At 42.2% G+C, this 15,642-nt stretch overlaps 1 protein-coding gene across 4 annotated transcripts in view; it reads left to right on the forward strand.

Annotated features, from left to right (window-relative positions):
* nacc1b (nucleus accumbens associated 1, BEN and BTB (POZ) domain containing b) overlaps positions 1–14,004 on the forward strand; it is a 30,836-nt gene extending 16,832 nt beyond the window's left edge. For all 4 annotated transcript variants that reach the window (XM_038712716.1, XM_038712713.1, XM_038712714.1 and 1 more), the window contains exons 6-8: positions 190–487; positions 801–898; positions 1,837–14,004. In XM_038712716.1, coding sequence (XP_038568644.1) covers positions 190–487; positions 801–898; positions 1,837–2,156 — 716 coding nt within the window. In that variant the 3' untranslated portion in view covers positions 2,157–14,004. The remainder of the gene's footprint in view (positions 1–189; positions 488–800; positions 899–1,836) is intronic.
* The last annotated feature ends 1,638 nt before the right edge of the window (positions 14,005–15,642 follow it).

The raw sequence follows: 15,642 nt of genomic DNA on the forward strand, positions 1-15,642 counted from the left end.
ATGCAAAGTTTTGTAAATTTTAGACTTTTTTATTATTATTCAAATGTTTTTGGATGACTGCTTTAACACTTTAAAATGTTTGGTATCTTTTCCGAAATAAACGGTTTTTGGGGCGTTTTGTATCTGCTCTGAAACCCAGCTCTAAATGTAAGTAAAAACTGATAACAGTCCATCATCATCCCTCCAAAGTGGTCGGGGAGCGGGTGGAGGCTCTTCCGGACTTGGCCCCAGACTCAGGCGGCGGTCGGGGTGGCAGGGGAGGGCGGTCCCGGCAAGACCTGGCGTCGTTGCCCGCCGAGCTCATCAGCCAGATCGGGAACCGCTGCCACCCGAAGCTGTACGAGGAGGGCGACCCGGCCGAGAAACTGGAGCTGGTGAGCGGCACCTCCGTGTTCATCTCCCGCGCCCAACTCATGAACTGCCACGTCAGCGCAGGGACCCGTCACAAAGTGCTCCTCAGACGCCTTCTGGCTGCGTTCTTTGACAGGTCAGTGTTCAACGCATTTCAAATCAAATCTAGCGAGGGCCGTGTCGGAGATTAACAAAATGACTACTGTATAAATTGCAGTAAATGATAACAGGCTGTGAACTAGACTACAGTCAGAGTCAATCCACTTTCGGCATTTATTCTATTTTTCTTCTCAAGCTACTTGAGTTTGAAAATTTGGATTTTAGCGAAAATGTGTGTCTCAGTATGAGAGTTCCCTTAAAATGTCCGTACAGGATTTTTTTTATTGTGTACCTTTTATCTGTTAATGTGTTGATGTGATGTATGTGGATTTTATTATTTCCTGGCTCAGGAGCACTTTGGCAAACAGCTGTGGAACTGGCATCCGGTCTTCAACCAATGACCCCAGTCGTAAACCCCTGGACAACAGAGTGCTGCACGCGGTCAAATGTGAGTCATACAGACACTCATACTCACACACAGTGTTCGATACATAAATACTGTGTGTTGCATCTCAGCCCCCAGCCACGCTACTCTATTTCTGTTTAAAAGCAGAGTTTCAAAACGTATCTCCGTCTACACCAGAGTGTTAGCTGCATTTTTAGAGTTGATGTATTGAAACGACTGAAAAAGCACATCTAGTGGCCAGTCACGGACACTGGGCATGTGCATGCTGGTGTAAACATGAAGCAGATGGTCTATTCCGTAGTTACAGAAGATTTGGCGAAAGAATAAATAAATACAGACGAAGATTCAGAGCAGATTTTTTTTGCACGGACCAATAATGAGCTGGGACTGTCACTTAATGTAACACAGGAGTTAAAAGCGGCTGCGGCGGCAGAAAGACTGGAAGTCGTTGTAAAGTAAATGGCGACTTAAACAGTGTGTAGGTTAAGTGTTATTTGCAAAATATCAAAATATTTTAATAAAAATACCAACTCAAAATCTCTGTCAGTAGCATCATGTTTCTTCTTGGCATGACTTATAAGACATATAATCAGAGAGCCGAGCGTGAGCGTCTGTGTCATCGTTTCTAAAGTCGTCCGTTTTTGCCCGTCTAAAACGCTCTCCAGAGTTTTAAAACGAAAAATGGGGTTGGCGGCGTTTTCAAACTTCTCCATTTTAGGTCTTTGTTTTCATCTGTCTGGACGGGAGGTGCAAACGTAGCAATGGTCTCCGTTTCAAAACCAAAACACAGTAGTGTGGACGCCGGGGCCTAAGTGATATTTTGGAAATGCCTGCATGCAAAGTTGCCTACTGCAGCTTTGTATTTTAAATTTTAAGACCCCTCACCATGCATTCTCTCTTCTTTTTGCCTTTGGTGTTTGCCATGTGGTTTATTTTTCATCCTCCCCTCTTTCCCTTTTCACCTCTTTTCCTTCCTCCAGTTTACTGCCAGAACTTTGCGCCGAGCTTCAAGGAGAGCGAGATGAACGCCATCGCGGCCGACATGTGCACCAACGCCCGCCGCGTTGTCCGCAAGAGCTGGATCCCCAAGCTTAAACTGCTGATGGCTGACAGCGACGCCTACTCCGCCTTCCTGGCCGATAGCGTGAAGATGGAGGCCGATGCACTGGGGGTGGAGCAAGGCTTTGACCCCGCCTCCCTGGAAGCTGTGGCGGCCGCCAACAATAACGAAGTGGGAGGTGGATCCACGCCAGGAGATACCCTCCATGGGGCGGGAGGAGACGGCAGCACTTTGTTTTGAGTGAGTGACGGACAGAAAGATGAATGGACAGATTGATGGAGGGAGGAATGGAATTTTTCTGGGGCGATGACTAGGGAGCGTTGGCCACGGTGGTCGTGATGACGGTTGTCACTCATCCCCTAGCCGCCATGTGTTTGGGGATCTGTTTCTTCTTTTACACCTCTTTTGGTCAGTTTGTTCTGCTTTCCTTCCTTCATTTGTTCACATTTCTGTCTCTGTACAGCCCAGAATGCCTCTCTTTGGACTGTTCCTCCTTCCTTTTCTGGTAGAGAGAAAGACCGATAGAAAGGTAGCAGAGGGAGGAGGTTGACAATTGCCCCCCCCAACTTCCCTTCAGTCCTCTGCAACCTTTAAAGACCTGGTTGTTTTAGCTTTTCTATTGTTTTTAAAAGTGTGCATTGTCACTAAGGCCCTTTTCTTACCATAATCAGTCACAGACATTCCCTTGGGACGGGGTGGGGGGTGAGGGGTGAGGGGTAATCCTGTTTGGAGAAAGTGATAGTTCCCCAAACTCTGGTAACACTGTTGTTTTGATATTGAATGTATGCGTGGTGATGCATCCAGACCCCAGCGTTAAGTCAGTGGAGGTTGAGTGAACTTGTTGTTTGTCTTTTGTTTTTGCGTTTACTTTCCTCTGGACGGCCAGATGAAAGTTTCTCTGCGAGCGGAGGGGGAAGGTTGATGAGGTCAGGGGTTGAAATGAATATCAAAATGTATATCGGCATGGTTTATGATCTCCCCGACCTCCACCCAACCACACCAACTCTACTCTTTAACCCCTGTCAGGATGCTGGAAAACTGCCAGCGCTTAGAGAAATGTTTGCGAGTTCTGACTGACAGTGTGGTGGCAGATGGGGAAAAAAATCTAAATTTGTTAAAAATTGTCTTCACTAAACCCCCCCCCCCCGCTTTTTGTTCCTGAAATGTAAGAGAGAAAAAAAAACATTTCAGTTTGACTTGTTTTTCTATTTCATTTTTTTTTTTTTTTTTTTACTTTTCGTGTGTGATTTTTGCCAAGCCTCCTGGGGAAGAGGAAATTTGTTACCGATGATTGTCAAAGAGTTCACGTGTGATAAATGCACTGTGTTATTTCCTGCGGTTAGAGTACAATCGAACTATGTTTTTGTACGTATCAGCAAGAGAAGAGGGGTAGTTTTATTTTACAAAAATGCAAAACGAGAAAAAATACAAGCTGAAATCCAATTTCTAATCTCTGTTGATGACCCATTTAAAAAAAAAATCTGAAGTAAAGTTAAGAATTATCCAAAAGCCTACCTGTGAGCTTAGGAAAGAGGTGGGGCGCGCGCGTGTGTGTGTGTGTGTATTTGTGTGTGGGGGGGGGGTACAGCGGTGATGTTCTTTTTGTTTTCAGCTCATGTTTAAATTGTTTTCCCTAAGAATATTCGCAGCCATGTCTTTGTCAGCACAGCACAGTTTCCTCAGGCTCTGCTGCTTGGATGCGTGCTCGCCTGGCATGGACAAAGGTGCTAATTCAGGCATTGGTACAGTGCGAGGAATACGGCTCTGTGTGTAGGTGTGTGTTTGAACGGCCATACAGTTTGTGTGTGTGCTGCAGCAGAAAGAGAGCGGGAGGCCAGACGGTGTGTTTTCACACACGCTTGGTTGATTCATTCACCCATCGCTGCGGTGAGCACACATACATGCTAATACGCATTTGGGCGCTGTCAGCCGCATCAGCTACAGTACACCAGAGCAACGTGGGAATTAAAGGGGAATTACACCAAAGCAGACCTGAGAGGCTGTTGTTCGTCACATGTAAGCATTCATCTTACATTTTTATTTTGTGTTGCAATGAGGCTATAGGAGATCTATTGGAAAATACAGCACTGGTTTGAAAGTTTTGTTTGTTGGTTTCGACAGTTGAGTTCCTGGCTTTACATGAAGTATTTAGAATTATAAAAAGAAAGCTGCTAAATAATGGAAATCGCAGAAGAATGTTGGCATAGAAACAGCCCTGAAAGTCATATTGCAGTCATATACGCCTTTGATACTTGTATGGCTGAATGGTAGCTTTCAGAAAAAAGAACAGGAGTTCAGAACGAGATCTTTTCTCTTTAGAAACGTTGACCTCCAGAATCCACAATGCAGCTGAATACTGTCTACAGCTAAACTCTGGCGAGGGTGTTTTTTTTTTTTTTTTTTTTGCTCTTCTTCAGTTTGAGGTTGAATAGTGGGGCTCCAGGTAAACTTTTTGATTTAGTACCACCGATCTTAATCCCAGACAATCAATATAAAGTCAGTCTTTGTCATGACAGACCTGACACGGCTGTCTGTTTGGCAGTGGGGAATGATAGGCCTAATGAAAATGTTAAACAGATTTGATCAATGCACAAACTATGTGCAGCCCGTTAGTTTGTAACCTAGAATTCAACACAGCAGGGGAAAACTAAGAGTAGTTTCTCCATGTATCCCACATAATCTTTGGCAGATTCAAACTCATTTTTAGGCTAATGTCTGGGGGCTGGGCCAGGCTGATTTGTGTTGATTACATCCAGGCCACAAATGGTGGTTTATTGCCTTGTACCAAAGTAAGATAACTCCATGTTTTTGTGCACATGTTCTGTTAACAAGTCCAAGATTGAGATCAGTGGAGTGAGAGTCCAACTCCACATGTGAACTCTCTAAAACCTCATGTTGTGCAGTTATTAAGTGGCACTAGATGACAGGGAAAGTTTCACTCTGGAGCCCGGAGAGCTGGATTTTCTCTGTTTGACAGCATTTTGCCAAAAATGATCAGATTGAAAATAGACATTATACCCTACCCTTTACAAGTGAAGAGACATTTTGAAATTCATAAAAAGCAGAATCATATCCTGTATTATGATATTGTCATATTATTGTGAAGACTGAACTTTCTCAGATTACAGCATTGTTATATATAGGCCAAAAGAACACTAGTGAACACCAAGCAGTCATTCTGATTTTGGTCCTGAAGATTGTCTGTTTGCTTTGGTGGATTTGTCAGAACCCGTGGAAACGTCAGCAGGTCCTTCAATACTGAAATTAAATGTGATGCATCGACTGTAGGTGGCAGCAGTATGCCGTCAGTGTCAATGGTGCCATCGCGGTTAAAGAGACAAGTCGTGGAAACTGAAAAATCAGTTCTTGTCTAGTGCAGATGAGCGCTGGTACTCAAATGCTAAGACGAAAATATTTCATGCAAGCATGAGCCATCATCAACTGTACACCAATATGACTGAAGAAAGGCTTCCAGCTGTTACAGCCACATTTATAATGTATAATTTCCCCTGTTTTTATGTACCATTTCCCAAGTGTTAAATTTGCATAACTGCCAGGACTGGTGAACCAAACTTGTTGCTAGATTTGATTACTATTGCTATGAAGTGTTTATATGCGTGATAGTCTTTAACACACTAACAATATAAAACCTAAGCAAGAACGGTTTGTTTTATTGTTAACTAGACATTTGTGACACAACTGGTTTTAAACATATTTGGCCTGTTTTTTGTTTTTTTTCTTTTTAAATCAGAGGAAACCTCAAGCACCTTATTGCCAGCGCGGCACCAGAAATGGGCAGGGGCCGCTGTGGTGAACTGTTCACTGTCTCTGCCGCAGGTTTATATTAATGTTTGGACTGCCACACACACAGAACCTCGGGATGAAGGGTCTGTCGTTAAACTTGAGCAAAACACAGAAATAGCGGCGCACGTTGAAACACCCAGGAGAAGAACCAAAACAGCCTATGAGGCATCGTCTAACCTGTCTTGAACTGAACCAGTTTTGTAGACCAGTGTTATAAAAAAAAATTCTGCTTTTTACAGCCCGGCTTTTGAGGAAGATGTTTACTTGACAATTTGTTTTTATATATATTTGCATGTATATCAAGTTTTTTATTATTTCTTTAAAAAAAAAAAAGGCTATCAGTCAAAGAACACTTGGTCCTGAGACGAGCACCTAAAGGTCCTACAGAGAGGAGGTGGAAATTAACTGGGGGTATCTATTTAAAAAATAATAATAATAATTATCCCCACCCTCTATTCTTGAGCACATGGTACGATCCTTGGAGACTTAACCAAGTTCAACAACTGGGGACAGAGGCAAGAAGAAGCGTGAGAGAGAAAGAAAGGAAGTAAAAAATGAAAGGGATTGGGGGAAGGCATGGAGGAGAGGGAGGAGACAGTTTGCACATTTCTGTTTTGTTTTCCTTTTTATTCTGATGCTTTGTTTAAAAACCACTGCCTTAAATGAGGGGGAAAAAAAATTCTGAGAGATAGAGAAGGATGAAGAGGACAGTCTGAACCTCCCTAGAGAGGAGGAATGAATGAGGAGGAGGAGGGGGGGGGTGTTGGCTGGGACGCTCGAATGATTTGGTGTGAGTGCATGCATGCATACTGGTGTGTATGTAAGTGTATTTTTGTATGTGTGTGTGGTTTGTTGCAGGGTGGGTTTGAGAGCCGTTTAAGGCTTTGTGTGTGCGTGTGCATCTGTGGGTGAACATAATGCGTGGGTGTGTTTTTAATGTGTGTGTGAGTGTGCATATTAATGTATGTATGCAGTTTTTTTTTTTTTTTTTTTTTTTTCTCCCCGCTCGCTTCCCTCCATCTCCATTTATGGCATGTTAATGTCTGCCTCCTCACTCGAAAGAGCTTTTGACAGTGGTACAGTGTGTGTGTGTGTGTGTGTGTGTGTGTGTGTGTAATGCGCATGCCTATGCCAGGCTGGGTCTGCGTCTCGATCTATGTGCTGCATACGTGTGTGTCTGGCTTCATGTGGCAACTGCGCATGTCTGTCACTGTGTGTGGGTGGTTTGGGTGCTCAGTTCTGTAAGGTGTGTGTGTGTGTGTATGTGTGTATATATATATATATATGTGTGTGTGTGTGTACGCGTGTGTGTGGGTGGTATGTGCGAAGAGGTTGAGATGAGTGGCTGTTTGTTTTTGTCTGCCTCCTCTGCCACACACACACACACACACATCTGCAAAGTCACATATCTATATCCGCAGCACAGAGTCTGAACATGTGTGTCATATCAAAGCCGCAGATGTATTGCAGTAATGCTGCACATCATGGCTGCAGTTCTACTGTTCCTACAGGATGAATTATTCTTTTAAATATAAATCAGTGAATTGTAAATTACATTTTAGACAAAGCACATCATGAGCCCTTCAATCGACTCTTCTTTCTTTTTTTTGGTATCCTCCAGATTCCCGCTCTAAATATTCCCTTGCTGTCCGGTAAACATCCTGTACTCTTGAATGGGACAGCAGCACAACTGAAGTCAGGACACTTGACACTTTTTCCCTCCTCCATCTCTTGATTTCTTTCCTTAATTCTCCTTTTTTACCCTCCTTCTCTGTCCTTGCCTCACTGTATTTCTGTTTGCTATTTTCTTTGTTTACATCTCTCTCTCTCTCTCTCTCTCTCTCTCGCTGTCCCTCTATACCCCCCCCCCACACACACACACACACACACACTCTCTCCATCTCTCACACACACACAGACAGGAAGGAGCTAAATAGTGTCGGTCCCTTGTTGCTTCATTACGTAAACCATCATTTTCCATCCATCGCTGCTTCATTTCTGTGTCGACTCCATTTTCTTCATAGAAGGCAAATCCCTTCCAAACTCTCACCCGAACATCTGAATCCCTTTTTGTGTGTGTGTGTGTGTTTGCTCTCTACTACAACAACAGATGGGGCTGCCAAATATGTTGCTGTGTGTGTCTGTACATGTGAGATATTTGAATGCAAATATGCTAATAAATGGGCGGAGGTACATCTGACCAGGCACATCAGTGCTGTGTGTGTGTGTGTGTGTGTGTGTGTGTGTGTGTGTGTGTTATGCGTGCTGCCCACTCCCCTCTCATGGGACACTAGTCCAATTGTGTGATTTTTGTGTTTACTGCACCTTCTTAATAATCATACGATTGATGAGGAACGTCTATCTGTCCTTTTTATTCTCCCGGCTGCTGTGGCTAACAAATCAGAATGTCCACATGAGAGGTGCAGCCAATCATGAGGCAAATATCGACTGTTGAACCAAGTGACCAAGTGGGGTTAAAAAAATAATTATAATCATCCCAGACTTGAGCAGTGAGGGGAGGAGGAGGAGGTGGTGCTGTTCTTCCTGAGGAGGAGATGTTTGTTAAGAATCTCCCAGGACAGATGAGGCATTGCGGCAGTCTGCCGTCACATGAGCGAAGCCACAATCCAGACAAAGAGACGAGAGTGAGAGGAGAGAGGAGAGGCTAATGACAGGGAGGAGGAGGTGATCTGTGGCCCTGTGCCACCAAGATAAATACCTGGGTGCTTGTTTATTTATGTAGCGTGGCATTTTGCAGAGGGGTGGGGTCGTGGGCTGAATGAATAAATGGTAGATTTGCCTAAATCCCTCTAAACGATCCCAGCGAGACAAGCACCCAGTTATCGGACGATAACGGGGAGAGAAGATAAAGAATCAAGCATCTAAAACTTTAGTTAAGATTTGTTTGGGGAACAAACATGAAGAATAATTCACCCCCCCCCCCCCTACACACACACAAACACACACACACACACACACACACACACAAAGTTGAAATTGCACTATCTGAGTGGGGAAAAAATTACTTATGTTAAGAAACACATTTGGCTGAATGATTCACCCCACTGTCCTTTTTCAGCACTGCGATCTCATAATGTGAAGAAATTTTTTGCTGCATCTGTGGAGGTTATTTTGGCCTTATTGGCAGATAGTTTGCCCAGCTGCTGTCAGGGTGCGATATGTTGAACGCCAGGCAAATCGTCATCTTCAGTGAACAATTACAGGTCAGGAAAAACAATGGCTATACATCACAATTAGTGGGACAGTGTTTCCCAACCTTTTGTGCTTGTGGCCTTTTAATACAAAATACCTTAGTCAATACACAATCATGTATAGTAAATGCAGTGTTTGCTTCTCAGATTGTTTGATAATAATAATAATAACTGAATGATTTGATTAGTTGATGAAAAGAAATTAATTAGATTTTGACAATTAATTGTTAAAGTCACTGACTCCAGCTTCCGTTGAGATTCCAAATGTAAATATTTGCCTGTTTTCTTAGTCTTCTATGTTAATACATTGAATTTCACTGGGGTTCTTGGTCAAACAAGACAAGCAACTTGAAGACTTGGCAAACTATCTGACATTTTATAGACCAAACTAAATATCGAGAGACATACAAATAAGAGGCAGCGTAATCGGTTATCGTTAGTTGCAGCCATAGCTGAAAAAAAGAAAAAGATAACGTGTGTAATTTTATGTATCAGAATTTAGTTTTATCATCTGTTGACCCCTTGTATTCATCTCACAATCCCACGTGGGGAAGCCACAGGTAGGGAACCGCTGTTGTAGTACTAAGGGTTGTTTTTACAACAGTCTAAATGTGGGCTTTAATCTTCTAATACGCACGGGAAATCAAGATAGAAGATGATTTTGTAATTTTAAATAGGAATTTTTGTCAAGATTTTGAAATGAAATAATGTAGAAGTTGTGATTATAGAGGGTTATGGCAGATCCAACATGCTTTTTGTCTGACTGTGATTGGCCTGTTATCCTGCGGGTTGTCGACTCGGCAAAGTGGTTCGAACTGGTTTTGACATCCAGGGGTTTTGAAGATAAATTGTAGATACATTTGGCGTACTTCAAAGAGCACAGCAAAAGGGATGTTTTCTTTTAATATCTGTCTGTGTCTGTTTTTATATCCTCTTTGATTTGGAGGAAATGTTACAAGTCAGTAGCTGAGCGCTATGGAGAGGAGAAGGGAGAGAATGATTTTCATAAAGAAGTTTTGAACACTCCTCTGCCCTGCAAAGAGCAAAAACTGAAACATGAAACTCGACAGTAAAACTTGGTCAGTCCAGCACCAATGGCTGTATATCACAGAATATCTTTTTTTTATGAAATATAAAACCTACTTGTGAACTTTGACCTTTTTTTAGAAGCTGTCACAGGTGGCAGTTTTTTGCGTCTTTGTAGGGCAGCTATGTCTGAGCACAGTTTAATGACTAAAGGTTGAGCGGGGCCAGAGTAGAAGTTTCTTTTTCTCGAAGCGATACAAGTTCGGTCGAGCTTTTAAAAATTTGTTTTCGTTTTACATTTCATGTTCTGTTGCTATTGTGTTTTTGTTTTCTATTCATTTGAGCTAGTGTACTGTAGTCCTTGAGAGTTATTGTGTTTAAGACGGATGCTACTAATAATTCAACATTAACACCTGTACGTAGAGTTGCCAAGTTGTGTAAAAAATTACAAAAAAAGAGAAAGAGGAGACATGTTTAGCTGTAAAATAGTTTAGAGAAAGAGAACCACATATTTTTGCATTGCGATTGTTGTATGACTGAGGTGCTGTGGGGGAGGGGGGGGGGGAGGGGGGGCTTATAATGTTGGACCAGATGTTTGGTTTTTACTGTAATGCAGCTGTCCGACGGGATCAGGGGCTGCAGAAACCAGACGGATGGAGCGACCTGGTGGAGGGATGGACAGTCAAGGCAAACAAAACACTGCTGGGCTTGCATCATTTTAAGGCTACAAGTCTGAATGTCTGTTTCAAAAAAAAAAAATCTCTTCATGGATAAAATTTTACTCTCCATTGTCTTGTGACAATATAAAAAAATGTCTTAAACAAGCTTCCATAAACATCCATTAGATATTGACCCAAAGTAAGTTTACTTGACCTGGTTCTCGAACCAGCTTTTCCACAAAGAATAAGCTACTGCTGCTTGAATGGGGTGGGTTTTTTTTTTTTTTTTTTTCTTTAGACGTCACCTGGTGACTAAATGCAGGTACTGCGGCTCAGAGAAGGGGAGGGCAGGGGGGGTCAGTAGCTGCAGTAACTGCTTAGCGCCACCAGAAGGCGAGATCCCAAGAAGCAGTGATCCTACACAAACTACGATTGTAATGAAAGAGTCTCGATCACTGTATTCATCCGAGCACCTTAACAGCAGACCGCCGGAGGCTTCTGCTGCTCATTTTACAAATCCGCCACAAGACGCAAACCTGCGAAAATGTCCACCGCATGTGGGCCAAGATGCCAAATAAAGCTATCAGTAGATTGAAAGTTGGTGACATGACTTCCAAAAGAAAAGTGCACTGCGGCCGTTTTGTGCTTTGACTCGTCCACCCTCGACTGTGTCTGTCTTTCACTCCTGATCTCCGTCTCGGCTGCCGATCCACAGAAAGAAACTAAAGTGACAAGGAGAGAGTGGAATAATCTTCAAAAATAAAAAGCACCTTTGGGCGAGCGCTCAACTGTCCCAGAGAGCCAGAGCCCTCTGCACCTTTTGTGAGCACGCTCACTTTGTCACTTCCTGTCTGTGGTTTGGATGCTGGTGTCAGAAGTGAGTCTTTTGTTGATTTTAGGGGGGGGGGGTTGAGATGTAATGTGAGGGTTCTTTTTTGTAAGTTCCTTATTTTTGTTGTTTTTTTATTTTTCTGTACCATTATTCCCTTTTTTATTTTGGATGTTTGTTTTCTCTTCTCTCTCTTTATGACATTTGTTGTTTACTGTTAAAATGACAATGATGTGCCCATCGACCTGTCTCCCCTCAGTTGAGAAGTGGGAGCATAGACTGTGCAAACTCTCCTCTGAATGGGGGTGGGGGAGGAGTTAAAGGGGGGGGGGGAGAGTTCAGGTGGGTGAGGGGTACCAGTAAAGGGGTGAAGGTTGGGAGTTCCTACACAGATCTGGAAATTGTGAATTCTGATCATTTCGAGGTCTTTTTAAAAGAATTCCAGAAAAAATGCCAAGACAGGTATGATCACCCAGCAAGCGTTTGATGGTTAATTGGTTTAGTGTCAATCCAAACGAGCACAAAACTTTCAGTGTGACAATAAGCCACAGTCAACAACTATCTTTAGAAACAGCTTCAGACTGATAATCAGGCTGATGTTCACATCTGATCAAAATCAATGACGGATGGACGACTTTGGTCCTTTCAACTATCAAATTCCGTCAAATTGCTTGCGGGGTGTGACTTGCACTGTCGTGTTGAAAAATGTATGACCTGGTTGATGGTTGTATTGCCTTTTTTTTTTTTTTGTAACACATGTTCATATGAAATGTTAAAGGAAAAATCCACCCTTAAACACTGAAGTACTGGTGTTTAGAAATCATATATTTACATCAAGTTCTGGTGTCTCTTCCTTTAAAGGGGCATTTGAAAATGCTTCTTTGTAAATCCACCATAGAAGAAGCAGAATGACCAGCCTCTACAGGAACTGCATCCTCACAAAACCAGAATACAAACAGCCACAACACATGTTACAGGAAGTGGATTCATTCTGGTAAATGTAAGGAAGTGTGAATCCGAGGTGGCCAAGCATGTGAATACAACAAAAAAGTACATTGCAATGCTTGATACCAGATTAACTTTTGGAAACAGAGGGTGGATTTTTTTTCTGCTGAAAACCTGAAGGAATGTCAGGGAGATGTGGTGGTGTGTGTAAAAACTGGCTAAACTTGAGAACAGAGGAGCAAGGGAAGTGGATGCGAAACCCCTTTGAATCAATATAGTGACCCTGAGGTGAATCCTCATTGTTTCTCTCCCCCTCCATCCCTTCCTCTCTGCTCAGACTCATCTTCCTCGGCGCTGCAGCTTGACCTCGTCACCCCTTGCCCGACCTTTTCCCCTTGCGCTCCTCAAGCTCCGCGATTCTCTTTAACTGCTGTCTGCAGGTCTGTAGTCTTCTGTCCAGAAACATTTACTCCGCTCTTTCCCAAATCCCCACACACCAGAGACAACACACACTCATACTCACATATATATATATAGATATATATATACTGTATATGTATAAATTAATACAAAACGGGCAAACCTCTGAGATACAGAAGCTCACACACACCCCTGCACACTCTCAGGATGTGTTGCAGAACGTGTGTCTTCGTGTCACTGATGCAGTTTTTAAAAAAAGTACCAGTTTACCTCGGGAGCTCTCAGCCATAGCAGACCTTAATCCCCACAGATATCTCAGCGCTGCGACAGCTTCTGAACTGCTGTGGCTGCCGTTACAAAGCAGGTACATTTTTGTTTTTCAGGAACAAACCCGGGAGCCTCAGCAGAGTGCTCTTGGACCATTTGAATGCATATGGCGCAGGGTTTTTACAGAAGCGGGACACAAGCAGAGAATCCATGTCAACACAGTCTTACCTCAGAATCATACTACAGAACGGGAGGGGGGGGCCGGGCTTACATATGATCATAGCAACCGTGAATGACTATTTTTTATTCCTTCTCCTTGTCTCTGGTGTTGGGTGAAAAATACTCTGCAGAACTCGTTCTTTTTCTTGTTTTTTTTCCACTATAAATATATAAATATATAAACTGTACATTATGACATAGAAGCACTATCGAAGTTTGATTGTTAGATGTGCACTCGCAGCATGAGGTATTATTCTTTATTATTCTTCATAACCCAGAAAAATGAAAAAGTGAAATAAGAGCTTTTGGAAGTAAACAAAAAAGGATTTATAAAAAACAAAACAAAAACAAAACAATGCAGTAGCGTCTACTGATGTCAAAGAAAATACCCGACCTCACCCTGACACACATGCCCAACAGACCTTTACCCCAGCCCTGCCGTGTTACCCCCCCCCCCCCCCCCCCCATCCAACTGATCGCCCTGATGCCTCCTCGCGCCACCCCCCTGCCCAGCCCCATGTACATGCCAGTGTTTCCCCCATGTGTTCCAAGTGCCAATAACTTTGTGAATTCCTAACTGTGACCCAGTAATAAAGATAATTGCACATTAACTACTGTAAAGAGGAAAAAGAAACCAGACTGATTAAAAATGAGGAAAAAATCCGAATATCTTAATAAAAGGTTTTTAACAAACAGGACTGACCTTACAGCTGTGTTGGGTCTTTCTTTACCTTTCCTGAGGTCTTTATCCAAAATGACCTCCAGTGTGAGTGGATCACGTTTTAAGTGTCATTTTGATCAATTTAATATCTTTGAAGTGAGAATAACTTTTGGAGCGACCGCTGTGGCCACAAGTGGCAATTACAGAATTATGGTATGTTGAATTCCCCTGCATTTCTAAAGACTCAAGAGTCCCTTTTAATCAGCTGCTTTAACCATCATTTGGTTACCTGATTGAGAACGAGTGGAACAAGACCACAAGCTAACAAGTGTACAGCATTGCAAGCGGCTCTGTGACGCTGAACTTTGGGGGCAGAGCACTGCCTTAAACTAAATGCTAACACGCTTACAATGACAAAGCTGACATGCTGATGTTAAGCATGTCAGCTTAGCATGCGAACATTTGCTAACTTGCACAAAGTATAGCTGCTGCTGATGGAATTGTTTTTAGTTTTATAAGTATTTGGTCATAAACCAAAGGATTAAAGCAAACTGAAATTTTGATCTAGAGTAGTAGATGGAAAGTCAGGTGATGACCAAAGTTATTCCAAGTGGGAGTGGGACATGAAATGTGTGTACCAAATTTGTTGTTGAGACATTTCACTAAAAATCACAAATTGAGAACCTTGTGTTATGCCAAAGATCACAAAGGTAGGTAGATTAATTATCTGGGAGCCATAGATGTCCGTATAAAATATCATGGCAATCCATTCATTAGTTGTTTTACTTCAGCCTGAACCAAAATGGTCAGCAAAAAAACAACAACAAATAAGTCCTGGTCAGGTACAATGTATTTTCTGCATAGAAAAAAGTCATAAAACCTGCTCAGTGATCTATTTGTTGCTTATGAATTTAACATTTTATTTTTAAGAGGATGATTGTGTTGTTTTATTCAAAAGTCACGTCTCGCTTTAAAGGGCGGTTTAGCATTTTTTCAGACTTAGAGAAAACTGCAAACATCCTCTTAAGAATGAATTCAGCTTTTTCAGGTAAGTATGAGAGCAATCCTGCAAAGTTTAGATATAGTCATATTTAGAAAATGTAACTTGTTTCCTATTTCTCAAATTAAAGTGATGAAAATAACTGAATTGAAGTCCAGAGCAGTTTCCTTTACAGTTTGACAATCTCAAAAAAGCTTTTTAAAATGCCCATTATTTCATTTTTAAGGCTCATCATCAAAAGGGCAAAACCACTGGTGTGTTAGGGTTAGGGGCTTAGTGGGGGGCGGGGGGTGATTTTACTAATCTTTTCTTAATAATTTCAGGAATTTGGTTTTTTCCTGCAGTGGCTCTTCATGACTAAACTCCTGAGATGGGAGTTGCACATGTGCTGGAGGCTGACCGGCACAGGTACGACAGTGCATTAACCCTCACGAAGAAGTCAAAAAGTCAAGTTAAAGTTTATTATGGCCAAGACATAACAAAATATGTCTCAAGGGGCTGTACATAAAATACTGATTACTAAATATATAAATATTTTAAAAGTGATAAACTACATATAAACAAAAGAAAAAAAGTTTCTTATTAAGTTTTATGAAAATGCTGTACCAACATATTCTAGTGTATTGTACCGTATATTCACTTGAACTCTGAAATGCAGAATCCTCACATCTTATTCTGAGAGCA

Source organism: Micropterus salmoides, unplaced genomic scaffold (genome assembly GCF_014851395.1).
Source record: "Micropterus salmoides isolate LMB-PRFRI ecotype aquatic unplaced genomic scaffold, ASM1485139v1 Ms_hic_scaffold_12, whole genome shotgun sequence".
NCBI lineage: Eukaryota > Metazoa > Chordata > Actinopteri > Centrarchiformes > Centrarchidae > Micropterus > Micropterus salmoides.